At 35.1% G+C, this 16,403-nt stretch overlaps 1 protein-coding gene across 1 annotated transcript in view; it reads left to right on the forward strand.

Moving 5' to 3' along the window:
* The window catches only part of LOC122815830 (kielin cysteine rich BMP regulator), a 2,917,372-nt gene that overhangs the window by 1,099,416 nt on the left and 1,801,553 nt on the right, over positions 1-16,403 (forward strand). Inside the window, exon 11 of the mRNA XM_044088633.1 lies at positions 5,296-5,378. Within this exon, the coding sequence (XP_043944568.1) occupies positions 5,296-5,378 (83 nt within the window). The remainder of the gene's footprint in view (positions 1-5,295; positions 5,379-16,403) is intronic.

Genomic DNA, 16,403 nt, shown 5'->3' on the forward strand with positions numbered 1-16,403 from the left:
AGACAGAAAATTCAGGAGAATAATTTGAAAATATTTACTTGTTATGTGGCTTTCTGGGTATTTATTAAAAGGAAGGACAAGTAATCTGTGAAGAGAAAAAAAATGCATGGATGGGTTTTCCTTGTTAATTTACATTTGAAAACTCATCTTTTTAAAATACTTTGTTTTGTTCAGACTGAGAACTGTAGTGCCATATCATCTGATTATCTAAGTGTGTTGCTGGTTATCTGTGACTAATACAAATTTGAGTACCTAGGTTTAAAAGTATGTATAGGGTGTCAGTAACTAGAAATCAGTGACCTAACTAAATTACTGTGCACGTACATGATTATACATGCTTTCATCCTTGCATACATGAAATGTAAAATCAATAAGGCAAATGTAGCAAAAAATATTTCATACAAAGCAAAACAAATTATTTCAGATTATGGATAAATATGGTGCTAGAGGTGCAACAGTTAGCACAGTCACCTTTGGGGCTGGAAGACCAGAAGGCTGTGTGTTCTAGTCTCCTTTCCAGATGATTGGATTGCTGACACTGCAGAGCAGTAATAGGTAAGTGCTGCACTCATGTGTGTGTGTCATCCTTTAGATTAGATATGAAATGGGTCCCATTTGCCTGAGTCAGTAGTAACTCAGGTGGATGTAAAAGATCCTACAGTATCTACTAAAAACAAGTAAGGGATGTTCCTAAATGCCCTTGCCAAATTTCCTCTTGTAGAAGAGACACCACTGTGGATCACCCCTGAAAAGAGACCACTAGGTCAGTGGGTCTGGCCTGGTCAACAAAGGGTAAATAAATAAAACCGCTGATGTTTTCTGTGTACATTGGTGCTGGTTGAAGTGGAAAGTACATGGGTAGATATGTCCTTTAACTTCCTGAGGTAGGTCCAGTTCTTGTAAAGCAGATATATAAAAAAAATGACTAAAGAATATCAGTCCAGAGCAGAACTACTAAAACAGAGGAGGAACCACTTCAAAGTAGTAATCTGAAAATCTTAGTAAATGTATTAGGTTAGACAGAAGGGAAATCAGGGATGTAGTAAAAACATTTGCATTTGTTAAACAAGAACTCTTTATAATCTTTTCCCCACATGGAAATATATGTTGGTTGGTGGTATACACTGCAATCTTCTTCTCTGTCTCACTTGTACCATTGTATGTCATTTGTTTCTTAAATTTACTCATATGTGACCTGCCTAGTGTATCATTAACACGGTTTTCTGCTTTTTAGGGAAAAAAAGTCACATGCATTGTTAAATAAATTGGTATATTGATATGCATAACATTATCAGACATCTAAAACATTCAGAAGTGAGGCATTTACCGCTTTTAAACTGGGTAAAGCATTACCCCTCACATATTAATATGTATAGCTTGGTTTATTTAGCATATGCTTAGCTATATAGGGACAGAAAGGGAGTAATAACCCTAAGAGCTACAAATACATGAAAGTTGTAGAATGTTAACATAGCTTCTCAATGCATATGAAGATAACTTAGCCAGCATTGTTTAACCATCAGTTTGTCTGTTGTTCAGGAAATAAGTCTTTCCTTAATGCATATGATACTTCAGAAAATGAGGTCAGTTTACAGAGGAGTGGCCTATGAACTGGTGATCTCTTTGCAGAACTGCAGACAAGGTTCTAATGTCTAGCAAAAACATCAGAACCCTACAGAAAACCTGGTGGGAACAATGTAATATGGGGCGGTTATGTGACAAGATCAACCGAAGTCTAAAAACGTTACAGTAAATCAGAAAATGTGCAAACTAGGTAAGATAAAAGGTCTTGTCAGCCTTCACTTCCTAGTAGACCACAGAAGAAAGCATATTACAGCCATGGGTAATAAGGTACTTTGATTTGTTTTAAGAACACTACGGGCAGGTCTGCCTATTTATTGACTGCTGCCTCAGCATGTTTTTTATATGGTTGGATATAGCTAAACAGTATAGTAGATGCTATGGGTCTATTCAGAATACTTTTACATAAGCTACCTATAATGTCTAGTAGTTTTGTAATCATGCTTTTACTTCCAGTGTCCTGTCTCTGCCAGATGCTGAGGTTTGAGCTGATAACATTTGGCCTTTTCAGTGGCTTAGCCTATTGTATAAAAGGAAAAAATACAATTTACATTTCTTATAGAGGTGAATGTTTTATATTCTGAAAAAGATGAACTTCAGCTCTTGAAAAAACTTCTGGAAAATATTTGCAACCTTTTAATTAAAGCTTCATAACTTTCCATATTTATGATATGCATGGATGCATTTAGGAGCTAAGCATTATAAGATTTGATTTTACCATCAAATAACTGCATCCTCACTACAACAATGCATGGGAAAGTAAGCCTTTCAGTTTGCAATATGAAAAAAAAAAATAAAATAAAACATTGCAGTGGAATTTTCCAGTTTCCCCATATGAAGGATTGGTATGCAACTGATAAAAAAAAATATATATATATATATATATATATATATATATATCAGTCACCACTACAAAAGTCTTAAAAACCATAAAACCACCCACAAAAGTTAAATATGTTGACTGATCTTTAATAACCTGGAGGGAAACTGCAAAAACAAGCAGGAAACCCGAACACCAGCAGCCTAACAAATCGGAACTTTAATAGCAAAACAAAAACTTGGAGATAAAAACAATCATGGTTTAGCGCTTTCGTCTTATATAAAAGACATCATCAGAACCATGAAACAGGAAGTAAAAACAGCTTTTAAAGGAAATCCATGAACGCACCTACAAAAATACCCAATTAGGTGGACCGAAACCACTAAACGCCCGGGAAAATCTTAAAGAGGCAATGAATACAGAAAGAATAACAGCATTTACACTATTTACAACTTGGAAGCCATCATTTTAAGTTCACTGGTGATAGAAATGCCGTCATTAATCCCTGGTAAATGTGTGGCGTCTAATCTAAGTTGCCACAGCATTTCACAATGCAATAAGTTATTCTTCCAGTCCCTGTTTAGTCAGCTCCTCCTCCTTGTTCCAAAATAAAAAAAAACTTGATTCTTTTAAAACCTTGATGGGATAGGGAATGCCTAGCAAGGGTGCTCTTGCTGTAAGCCTTCGTTATACTATAAACATGATGATAGATTCTTTTGTTGAAGGCATTGTGGGTTTTGCCTACATAAAACCCTTGACACTGGATGGACACAGCGATATATACCACCCTTTCAAAATAGCAATAAAACTTGTCTCCTTTCGCATGTTTCATGATAATGTTAATGAAGGGACCTGTAGGGGATACTATTCAAATACAAAGATAACAAGTTGTGTTCTACTTTAGCTGCCTCAAGACATCAATTTCCTAACCAATATATATATATATATATATATATATAGGTATATAGATATATGGATATACTTCTAAAGCTTGAAGTTTTAAAACTTCAAACAGCCGAGACAAGAAGGTCGAAGTTTTGAAACTTTGAAAAATGAAATAAAAATAAATAAATAAAAACAAAAAAACTTTTTTTTTTTTTTTTTACATTTTTGCAGGGGGCAAACTCCCCTGCACCTCCCACTCCCCCTGCTAAGTAAGTATACCAACTCCAAGATTGCACTACAGTGAGGAAAATAGTAAATATCCCATTCTGTGCTATACAGAAGTCCATGCAAAACATTTGACATTTTAAAAGTTCGATGTTATGGTCTCAGCCATTTGAAGTTCAAAGTTTTGAAACTTTGAGCTTCTGAAGGTGATCCATAGATATATATATATATATATATATATATATATATATATATATATATATATATATATATATATATATACATATGGGTATACGTTTCCTGAAAAGCCAAAATACCAACAACCATGAGATCAAGATGAAAATCACGAAACACAGAATCACAAATTGAGTACGTATTCCCAGGGCAAGTGAATACTTGTCCATTAGGGGGATTATGTTGTTTCTCCACTGTACTTAGATCCCAGAGTTGGTGTATATAGTTGGGGGGCACAGATTCCCACATCGAGGAGTGTGGAAGGCGTAGCCTCTCACCTAGGTGGGTTTTAGGTGGTGTGCTATTATTTACTGTTGTTTTAGGCAAGTATTTACTTACCCTGAGAATACTTACCTGATTTGTGATTCTATGCTTTGTGATTTTGTTCTCGGTCTTGTGGTCACTAGTATTTTGGCTTTTTGGGAAATAAAAGTAGATGCATAAATATATATATATATATATATATATATATATATATATATATATATACACACACACACACACACACACACACACACACACACACACACACACACACACACACAGATCATGCACACACACACACGTATGTATATTCATTCATGGTGGTGTGTATATCTTATCTCTTTCATCCTTAGTGTGATGGTCTAAATTTTAACTTTTGTGTTACAGTATACTCAGGATTCTTTTCCTTTTCTGACTTTTTAAGTTTGATTTTGTCTGAATTTTTGAGTATTATTCCTCAAATTGTGTATTATGCCCCTGGCTAGTTTTTAGATAGCTTGAAGTGAAATTCTCACCTTTTAGACTGCATTCCAGTCTCTTATGTCCTCTTTTTTTCTTGGTAATTTTTGCCTCAGTGTCTGCTAACCATCACATCTTCCCTATTGTACTTGGGGCTGTTCATTTCCTTATTCTGGGAGGGGAGGTTATCCACCAGATGTACAACTATAAAACAGTGACAACTGTCTATGGGAGGCATCATACAGGCAGCCGTGAGGTATTTTGTGCCCTGACTGGCATCCCAGCTGTGAGGATCCCATTCCATATTGCAGTAGAGGCCTAGTACCTTCTCCTTATGGCTGCACACGGTTGTACAGGTATTATAAAGGCTACCAATGGTTGGTGTTTTGGTGCACTGAAAGTCTATCTCCTGGGGGATGCAGAGTTGCATTAATATTCCTTCTAAAATTGTTTTGACAATGACCTCCCTGCTATGCCCAGCACATCCCCCAGAATGGGGACACCCATCCCTCTTCACTTGTGCTGCTAATCAAACTTGAGTCTTCATGGCTGTAATTTTGGCATTAACCTTCTGTGCCTCCAAAGCTGACAGTCTGCCTAGGTCCTTCTCAAGAGCAGTATGGATGTACTTGGTAGCATATTTACGTTGAGCAACTATTCAAAAGTTATACATACAAGGAATGGGACAGGAAGTGAATGAATGGAATGAATTAATGAATGATTGAAGATGACAAGATTTGGTCATGTATAAGAAAAATGTAATATACTATACTTTATACTTTGTTCTGCACACAGACACGTGACACTAAGCTTGTTGTCTGTTGCAGGTTGTGAGTATGAAGGACAGTTGTATGACCATGGCGACAGCTTCTTACCAGTATCCAATCCTTGCATGAATTGCTCTTGCCTGGTAAGTGTGGTGATGCAATTTACAAACAGATGTATATATTGTTAAACCTGAAATGATGTGAAAATTTGCCACAGCCATTCTCCAGGCTCTTAGTCTTTGACTAACTAAATATGCCAGTTAATTTTCTCAGTTTTAAGGCAGGAATGATTGAGTCAGAAATGCTCTTACTTCCATAGCCATGACTGTTTGCAGTTTTATTTGTGTTTAAAAAATAGAATGCCAATATCTTTTATATTAGCCATCTAATCTGATTTACATGGCATCTACAAGTTCAGTAAGAAATGTCTTTAGCCTCAATAAATAAATAAAATAAGTCAATAAAATAAATCATGGTAGGAGGACTGCCTTTGAGCTCAAACAGAATGAAATTATACTCTTGTTTATTTGTTTCTAAACTTTATATTATAAAATGTATCTTGAAAGGCAGCTATATCCTAAAACTTAAAAAAAATGTTTTTCATTGTGTTTTGCACCTTTGCTGCTGTACTAAGTTGGTTACACCCTTGCATCTCCTTAAGTAGTCATTACTGTTCTTGCTTATTACCCCCAAGTTTGCTGATTAAGGACTACCATGTCGACACAATTTTTTGTGCAGCCAAGTTTTTTTTTCTTTTCCTGATTTTATGGGAGCATAGAATGCACTGTGTGGAGATAAATGTTTACTTTGGTAGTAACTCCCTGCTGACTTATGATAAGAGTACCGTGAGTTCCTCCTTGTTGAGTCTGTCCTGTAGGACATAAGTTTGTCTTTTAAAGAGGTATCTTTTTATTTTGTTAATGGCCATCACTTATTCATCTTTCTAAGATACATTTGAACATTATGTTTGAAATATTAGCATATTCAATGTTTTAGTCCAGAATTTTAGTTTCAAGACACATTTATTTCTGGCTGAGTTTGAAGTGCATAATACATGACAGATAATTCACATAAACAACTTCCAGGATGGCTTCACTCTGACTAATAAATTGATTTGACCTCTCTCAGTATAAATGCAGAAACTGTGAAAAATAAGTGCTAATGAAATTGTCAGTTTAAGTAAAATTTGGTTACTAGCTAATAATTAATTACACTGTCTGGATGACAGCAAAAAAAAAAAAAAATGAAAACATACAGAAGCTGAGAAATAATCAGAAAAGGAGAAGAAAAAACTCTGGCTGGGAAAAAATCTTGCAGCTGTTCAGCAAAATGCAGTTCAAGTTTCAGCTTTGATACAGGAGATGGCTTTCAGTAATTTAAAGGAAGTAATAGATCAAATAATGCACTCAGAGGTGTTTAAAAAATAAAACACTGAGTGAATACATATATCTTGTATCAAGTCCATTACAAAAGGTTGGGAAAAATAGAGGAAGGTGTAACTGTATATTCATATAAATTAATAAAATTACAGAAACCAGAGGCCGAACTGAAGAAAAGACTAGCTGAGAATAAAGTGTGTCAAGAAAAGTTGTTAAAAAAACCAACAGAGTTACAAGATAGAGGGTTCTAAGAAAACAGAAGATTTTTGCTGTTCTCGAGAAACTGTAAGGAACAGAATATATTTTGTTAACTGAGGGGGCATATTGTGTATATAATCAAAACCTGGTCCTATGAAAGCAATCAAGACCTATAATATATGAAACATATCCATGCCAGCAGAAAGGGTTTTTCTGCACATAACTGAGGCATGAGGGATAAGTATTAAAAATTGGGGACTGCAGAGCTTTTGTGAAAAGTGATTATTCATTCAACACCATGTAGAAGAGAAGAAAGTTTATGCCGGCAATCAGGCAATGTTGAGAGTCAGATGCAAGATTCAAACTGCTGTATCCAGTTGTCCTCAGAATATTTTTTTTCCTGGAGTATCAAAGCCATTTTTATGTAAAACAGGCTAAGGAAGAAATAAAAAAAATATATACAACTAAGACTGAGCCAGCAAGAATGGACTCCTACTTCTTCTGGCAATAACAAAGCCCATAGAGAGACTTTGCCAGAGAAGCCTTTTCATCGTTCCAAAGGAAAATACTTTAGAGACAAAAAAAAAGGCACAGAAGCTGACTAGAAGAATTGGATGTACCTTGCACTTGAAGCAGAGATTGGTGTTGGGAGATGGAGACACTCAGGAAGAAGACTTGGAGCAGGGAATAAATTAGATACTGTAAACCACCAATCCCAATGGATACAGGGATAGACATGAGAAATGAGGCTTTACAAGAGGAAGTGGCTCAGAAAGTCAAGAAATGTGTTGACTGTATTAAACTGGTAGATGAACTTTAACTCATTCACTCCAATGGACCTCAGGAAGTTTGGATTAACTTCCAGTGGGCGGAGCCTAAGCCTTATGACAGAATCAAATTATTTCCTCACATTTCAAACAAATGTTCATATCTCTGGAACCATAGGGATTATGAAAGAAGTATAAATGACAAACTCTTCATCACAAACTATTTTTATAGTGGTAATATTCTTTAGGGTCTAGGTCTTAAACTGAAATTTATAAGTCACAGTAAACACAGTAGCTATTACATTTGGAACATTTTGCAAACAACTTTCAATATCTCAACAACCATTCAAGTTACTCACATAGTGTCAGTAGCATTTTATTCGTCTAACTGAGAGCTTTCATATGAGGCTAAGGAGTTCTGTCTATGTTACTTGTTTGTTGAGATATTTAGAAAAATGTGAACATTGTAGCTATATAAATTAATATTGTAAAAACAACAGTTAATATCTGTTTATCTGCACTAGACAGAGGTCAAATATTAATTCAGTTTAATTAGCCATTGTATAAGCTTTAAGATGAAATCTTTTAAAACCTTGTACATATTATTGTTTTGGAATTACTGATGCAAATATGAACAAGCAATATTTAATGCCTGGAGGTGTCAGCAGAAGTTACTGTAACTACAGTTGTAATTGCACCTGGAGGCGTTACTCAGATGTAACCCGACTTTATGTCATTAATGTTTAGAAAGGGAATGAAAAAGTAACAGTAAGTAAAACAGTTTTGTTCTTATTAATATCTGTATATAAGCTCATGATGTAAACCACATGTATTGTAAAACAGTTGTATATAACATACAGTGTATTTTAAAAGTGAGGCCGGGGGAATCTCATCAGCGTTTGCTGTACATGTTAAAGTTATTAAACAAAGCAAATGCTTTTTCTTTTTGTAACAAGATAAGAAAGACTGGACAGAAGCAAGTTAAAGTTAATATAATGCTGTGATGTTTGACTACAGGGGTAGGAGGTCTAAAAAATGTATTGATCATATTATATGCAGAATTAAGATAATTTTCCCAGATTTTACAGGGGGTGGATGTCTAGATAATTGTCCTCAGCTTAAGCTATAGACAAGAGTTTTTTTTAAGGAAATAGGCTTTAAAAATAAGGCATAATTATGAAACACATGGAAAAGGGTAGGTTTATTGTACCTGCAAAGTTTTAGCAAATTATTTCATTACAGATGCTTGCAGTGGTTGATAAGAAGTCTGTGGTTGCAGACATTTGGCCATGGGAAGTCTGAACTTTGTTTTCTGATTAAAATGTACATAGATTCAACCATGCATCTTCAATGTAATTATCTGCTTTTTTCATTGCTAACTACTTTCACTTGAACACAAGCTGTCTTTAGATGCAAGCAAGTCATCTTCAGAGCTCTGAGCACTTTTTGCTTATAGAAATGTAAGAGGTACAGTGGCAAGTATTTCTGTGAAAAATAAAGTTTGAAACTCTGGGAAGTGAGTAAAAATATTTGCCTCTCCAGAAGCCTTAACATTTAATGCAACAGTGGGCAATTTAGTTTATTTATTTAAAGGTAGGCATTGCACATTTTCTTAGGGCTAATAGTTAATGTTTACAGAAAGCATTTATGCTGTTTTTTCACATCTGGGAGGGGAATAAAGATAAGAAGAGAACTGATAGCAGACAATGTAAATGGGAACACAAGCAGTAACAGCAGAGACTACTATTTTTTTTTAAAGAAAAGTAGGGTGCAAGTGGCAGTTTTGCTGAGAGACATTTGTATGGAAGACAGAATAAGAATTTAACAAAGAAAGGTTTTCAAAATGGTCATTCAAAGAATAACAATGACAAATAAAAAGGGGAGTAATAATACTGATTACCTGTGGGGATCAAGTAGTAATAGATGAAAAGGGAATAGATTCATTGTAGATTTGTGGTAACAAGTGGCTTTTGACAGGAGAGGAGGATTATGTTGGCATGTGTTTATATACTACCAAAAACTGCTATTATGGATCCTAAGAAATGGGAAATATAACTCAAGAGTATAGGTTTCTAAAGAAATATATGAGTATATTTCTTTAAAAATATATTCTCATATAATTCTTTAAAAATGCATAAGAAAATATGAGAGTATTTGGTAAGGAAGATGTGAAATCAGTATTAAGAACTCTAAATCTACATATTAAAAGGGACAATAACTGGGATAGACTGGATAGAAATTATGTTTCACAGGATCATGTATATGTAATTCAAAGCTTTGATGCATATCTAATAACAAGTTCAGTTCATGCACCAATAAGTACGATGATGAAGATGCAGAGTAATGAAGTAAAAATGAGGCACTGTCCCTTTCCTACTTACCTATTAAAAAGAGAGGAATTTAAGGAATAGGTAGAAATAATTTGAGGCTTATTATGGAAGACTGAAATTTCTTCAGAATTCACAGCTGTTGTCTTGAATAAAATGAAAATGGAGTTTAAAGACAGGATAGAATTAAGAGGGAAAGACGTAATAAGAATTATTTAGTACAGTTGACAAAAAGTAAAAGATTGCAGGGTAAAGGGAAATAAGGGAGTATTTGGATAATGTGCATGAGTTTAGAAAAGTAATTGTTTAGCACCTGTTTTTAGTATGAACTCTAGAACTCAACATTTTTAGTACAATTATGTTATCCTCAGTGGTGCAGCGGTAGCATTGTTGCCTCACAGCAAGAGGTTCTCCCGTTCGATTCTCGGCTGGAGTGCGGGCAGTGCCTTCTGTATGGAGTCTGCATGTCCTCCCGTGGTTGGGTGGCATTTGAAAGACATGTGTAAATGGGTGTGCCTTTGTTGAAGGTTGGACGTCGAGCTGGCACCTCAGCGTTCATGAAAATCTACTGTCAATCATTAGCAGACTGGAGTTCCGCTGTGGTGACCCTTAACTGGGAAAAGCCGAAAGACAAACAACAGCATGTATACAACAATAGAAAAGGTGGTCACCAAACTTTGGAAGTCTGTGATAAGAGTTGTTGTAGAGTTATTTTGGAAATTTTAGGTTAATTTGTATAAAGTAGAGGAGTATAGAAATCAAGAAAAGGCACAAATGGAAATATTTATGAAAGACTTAATCATGTCAGTGTTATAGGATCATGCAGAATAGTAGAATGTAAGATGGGAGATGAACAGTTCGGATTCAGATCAGGATGCAGCACAATTGACCCGATGTTTGCATTGAGACAGATACTTGAGAAGAAACTAGAGAAGAGGAGAGAGTCAAACTGGGCTTTCCTAGACTTGGAGAAAACATATGACAAGGTCCCAAGAAAGCTGATCTGGGCAGTACTGCGGTGGTTTGAAGTCCCAGAAACATTGGTAGAATTAGTACAGGCTATGTACAAGGACCCAGTGACTCAAGTACGAACAGTGTTTGGCCTCACTGAGGGGTTCCCAGTGGGAGTGGGTGTACACCAGGGTTCAGCTCTGAGCCCACTGCTGTTCATACTGGTAATGGACTACATCAGCAAACAGGTTGGAGGGGTCAGAGCATCAAAGCTGCTGTATGCAGACGATGTGGCAGTACAGGCAGACTCTGATCTAGAACTTCAGCAAAGGATAGGAGAATGGAATGCAAATCTGAAGGCACATGGGATGAAACTAAGCACAGATAAGACAGTGGTAATGGCAGCAGATTGGGTAAATCAGAAGAAGCTGAGAATAGAGATAGATGGGAAGATAGTGGAACAGGTAAACAGTTTCAAGTATCTGGGAGGGGTGGTTGAGGAGAAGGGTAGTCTGAATGAAGAGGTCAAAGCTAGAATCAGAGGGGCTGCAGCCAACTGGCATAGAGTATCAGGTGTAGTATATGACAGAAGAATGCCAAAGAAGCTGAAAAGTAAGGTGTACAAGACAGTGGTGCGACCAGTACTACTGTATGGTACAGAAACCTGGGCAGTAAAGGCAGAACAGTTGAAGAAGCTAGAGGTGATGGAAATGAAGTGCCTGAGAAAGGTGGTAGGATGACACTGCGGGACAGGCGAAGAAATGAGGACATAAGAGCAGAAGCTAAAGTAGCTCCAATTGCAGAAAAGATCAAAGAAAACGGATTACGATGGCATGGGCACATGTGTAGAAAAGCAGAAGACAATCTGGTGAGAGAGATTTGGGACAGACAGGAAGAAGGTAAGAGGAAGCGAGGGCGTCCAGCAAAGAGGTGGATGGATTGTGTGAAAGAAGATCTGCGACAGTCAGGCATGAGTGTTGAAGAAGGCAGGAGAGTGGCACTGAATCGAGAGAGTTGGCAACAGTTAATACGATACCCCGACCCCATGTAAATGGGAAAAAGGGGATGATGATGATGATGTTATAGGATCATGAGGCTCAATATTTAACACAGAAAGAGATGAGATAAAAAAATGCAGCATGTATTCAATCAACAAGGAAGTCTCCTGGAACAGACAACATTCCCATGGAAGTATGAAAGTTAGGAGGGAAGAACATAATAAAATCTGGAAGGCTTTGTTAAACAGTACTTTTAAAAAAGGGGCACCGGTTTCATGGAAGAAAGCAGTGATGGCTGACTACCAAAAAGGGAAAAGAGCCTTTAAATCCAATTTCATACAGACCAATTTTAGTACTAGCATAAATAGTGGAAAAGGTAGATATGTATTTGTTTGGTTTTGTAATTAATAGAATGATGATCAAAAGGGAAGCAGAATGTAAAAAAATATCACTATTGTAGGTAGGTCGTGATTCAGAGAAAGCATTCAGGTGGGATTTTTATGAGTACGGCAATGATAACATTTACATTTCGTGAGAGAATAATAGGGCTAATTAGGAGGATATATGAAGAGACAGAAGCAAGAATTAAAGTTTGAAGGTTCCTCTCTGATAGGCTGTGTTTGAACAGAGGAACAAGGCTGGGTGATCTCTATCACCTTTGTTATTTGATTTATGTTTAGATGCACTGGCAAAAAATAAATAAATAAATAAGAGATTCACAAATTCAAGGATTTAAATGGTATGGTAATCTAGAAAAGTTAGATTTATTAGTTAGGTTTATTTGCAGAATTATTTGTAAATTATACTATTTTATACTTGAGAAATCAAGAAAAGGACATGTCAGTGCTGTGGAACATTTAGAGAGAGTTTCATGTATTTTCTGGATATAAAATTACTGAAGACAAAAACAAAGCCTGTAGTGATAAACTATGTACCCACACATGAATTGACTGAGCACTACCCATATTTACTGGGATATGATCAGATGAAGTATTTAAGTGTATAGATTAAAAAAAAGAGTCTGTTATGGCATGTAAGGAAAAGTGGGAAGAGTCAAAGTAAATAATACAAAAATGAGAAACTGGTAGGTCTTGACTATTGTTAGGGATAGTAAGATACAAACAGTAAAAATCCCTTTACTTTTGTATGCAGGTCAGGTATAATTTTATCATTTGGGAGAAATTGTGAAATATAATTAATGAAGAGCTGAAGAAATTTAGGAAGAAAAGAAGGCATGAGTTAAGTGGGGGTAAGCTGATTTCTCCCAAAGAACAAGGTGGGTTAGGAGTTTATATGTAGATTCTTAATGAGAACAACAACCATGATGTAGAATATTATATTCAAAAAGTAGCAGAAAGTGTTTTAAGAATTAAGCCAACTTGGGAATGGAGAAAGGAGCTGCTGCTAGTTGCAATGACTGCAAGTAGAGTTATAGAAAAATAGGCAAGAGGGGACTAGAATTTACTGATAAAATTAGCAAAGGAACCAATCTATTGGAAGCAAATAACTAGAGAAAGGAAGGCAATAGAGTGGGTGAGGCTCAGGAGAAGTTTGGACTGCAGGTTAAAGACTGCCTTTCCTTCTAGAGTTTAATGTCAAAGTATAGGAAATGAGAAAGGGATAAAGGAATGCTAAGTGAAAGGCCAGTTATGGTAGAGTAGTCTAAAACATAAGCTACTTTTACAAAAGAGATTTAGTAGGGCATTAGTAGGGCATATAAAACATTGCTTAATAGCTTTTACAGGCAATCAGATAAGTTTAGAAAAGGTCAGAAAGAGAGACTGGAAAGGCAATTTACAAAAGAACAATGGATGGACATCTGCATGGCTCACAATTATGTATTAAAGTCCAGAAGGTTTAATATTTTTGCTTGGAAGTATCTACATAGGTATTTTATACCCCAAACCGACTTCAGAGATTTTTTTTTCCTTAGGTAGACAGCAAATGTTAGAGATGTGATGGGGAAAAAAAGTGTAATTAGAAAGAGTTTTTTTAGGAGTATAATGAATTAGACTATTTTAAACCTCACTACAGAGTACTTTGCCAGAAATATTGTGGGAGCAAATAGTTGTAACTATAGAAATTATTCTTTTGAGCTGGGACACAGGATCTGAATTACCTAGACATAGTATGTTTAATGTTATTGGCTGCCAAAAAAGCAATTAATAAAAAATGGAAATCAGAATCTAAACCACTTGTAAATTAAGTGATGAATATTGTAAAGTAGATAAAAGAACTGGAAGTCGTATTTGTAGAAAAGGGCAACATTAAACTGCATAAAAATAAATGGAATTTTGCGGAACAAAACATAAAGAATAATGTTCAAGAGGATGGATAAGGTTTATGACTGCATAATAAAACACAAATCCAATGTTAGAAGAAAAAATGACAACAATACATTGTGTAAGCATATTTTAGATAAAGGAATAGACCACACCTTTACCTTTAGAGTAATAGAGAATGTATATAAAGATGTGAGGGATGGGGGCTTAAACAATTGTTTAGAAAATAAAGAATATGAGTGGATACTTAGGCTCTGTGCAGATAGTGAACAGGGTATAAATATTAAACGTTGTATTAAGCCTGTCCTTGTTTGGATGCACCAATATAATTTATAATATTTTATAAGATTTTGAAGTGTATTCATGTAATTTATGTGTTTGAGTACTTAATTAAGGGTACTTTGTGATTGGATGGCTGTGGTCACATTGTATCTGCTTTGCTCCTTTTAAATGAACAAGAAAATGTAGTATGATGTCTAGCATTGAAGAAGGTTGACTGAAAGCTCTGCTTGTTGTAATAAAAGCTACTTGTTTTTTCTGACGGTGATTTGTTTTACATCAGAAAATTGCTTTTCTTCACTTTATCTTGTATCAGCGCGTAGTAAGTTTAAGGTTTAAGTAATGGCAGGAATTCAGTATTTTATGTAATGTTGAAATGACTGAAACATATTAAGAATGTGTCCTGCATGAAACCAATGAGACATGTCACTATTGTTTTTCCTTTTGTATTAATGTATGTGTACCTGTGTAATGTTATAATTGTGATTTTATTAAGGTGTTAAAAAGATCATTCACATAAAAAGGCTAACTGCAAACAGTGCAGTAGTTTAACACTTTTGACCCTGTAACTTTAACTAGTGACTTGCCTAATTACATTATTTTCTTAGGTTTTCTTAAACATTCTTGCATTTTGATGTGACAAATACGGAGAAAAAATAATATGAGAGTTCAGAGAAACATATGTAATTAGCTTTTTCATATGTGGCTCTCTTTAGGATGGTTTATTTTAAAGCAAATAAAAGACTGTATATTTGTGATGAGAACAACTTTGCATTTGGTAACTTCTTACTAACTTCTTAGGATGTGTTATAGTTAACTGTCATCTGGAGTAAATAGTGATATGTAGGAAATGGCATCTAAATATCATGTTCTCCAACTTGCTTTTTTTTCTTTTTTTAATTTCTGAACTGTAACATCATCCATTGATGCAATCATATACAGATAAGATTTTCAGTTGACTGGAGATTTCATTGTATAGCTTGATTTGGTAGATATGATGCAAATGGATAAACAAATCCATTGCATAGTCAATAAAACTGAATTGCTGAAATGTACATTTTTAAAATATATTGCATATCTACAATCTTCAGACTCAGTATAATAGAAAGAGTGTTTCCTTAAGAACATTAATGATGTAGTAGGCATTCAGGGTTTGCAAACAGCAAAAGAGAGAGAGAGGGGAGGATAAGGGTATAATAAAATCTTCTTGGCACTGAATAATCTCTATGAATTGGATGTTATTTATGTACTTAACCTACTGGTATATATTCTTCTCCATTTCATCTCTTTTGAGACCCTTATTCTTGCTAATATTTGTCTCTTGTAAAAACATTTTTTTCTGATGACATTAAAACCACAATACAAAATGTTGTAATTATTAAATAACCATTTTAACCTGCTAAGTGTAGAAAGGCAAGCCCACGTTTCAAAACTTTGATCTTATGGTCTTGACCATTTGCAGTTCAAAGTTTTCAAACTTCAAGCTTGTAAAATAGATCCATATGTGTGTGTGTGTGTGTGTGTGTGTGTGTGTGTGTGTGTGTGTGTGTGTGTGTGTGTGTGTGTGTGTGTATATATATATATATATATATATATATATATATATATAAAACTAAAACATGACTTTAGTTTACATTTTCTTGTAAATCAACAGGAATATCATTCGTATCTTTTCAAAAAAAAATCCTACATATTTTATCACTTCCTTACAATGGTCATATATAGTCTTTATTTGGAGTGCCTATTATTCATTTTTATAAATTACACTTATCAGTTTTAAGGTTATCGAGATATATAATGCAGGCTTCTTACTTTAACAAATAAACATAGCTCATCTGTATGAACCTGTATATTCTAATGTAAAGAGAGAAATCTGGTGACCAGGACTTTCAAAGAGAATGTGAATTTATACTAGAAATGTTTAAGGCCAGGGGGTACCCTTTAAACCTACTGAATGATGTACTGGCAGACGTTATTGAGGCTAGAA

The sequence above is a fragment of the Protopterus annectens genome, chromosome 11.part0 (genome assembly GCF_019279795.1).
Source record: "Protopterus annectens isolate FY-2018-M chromosome 11.part0, PAN1.0, whole genome shotgun sequence".
In the NCBI taxonomy this organism is placed as follows: domain Eukaryota; kingdom Metazoa; phylum Chordata; order Ceratodontiformes; family Protopteridae; genus Protopterus; species Protopterus annectens.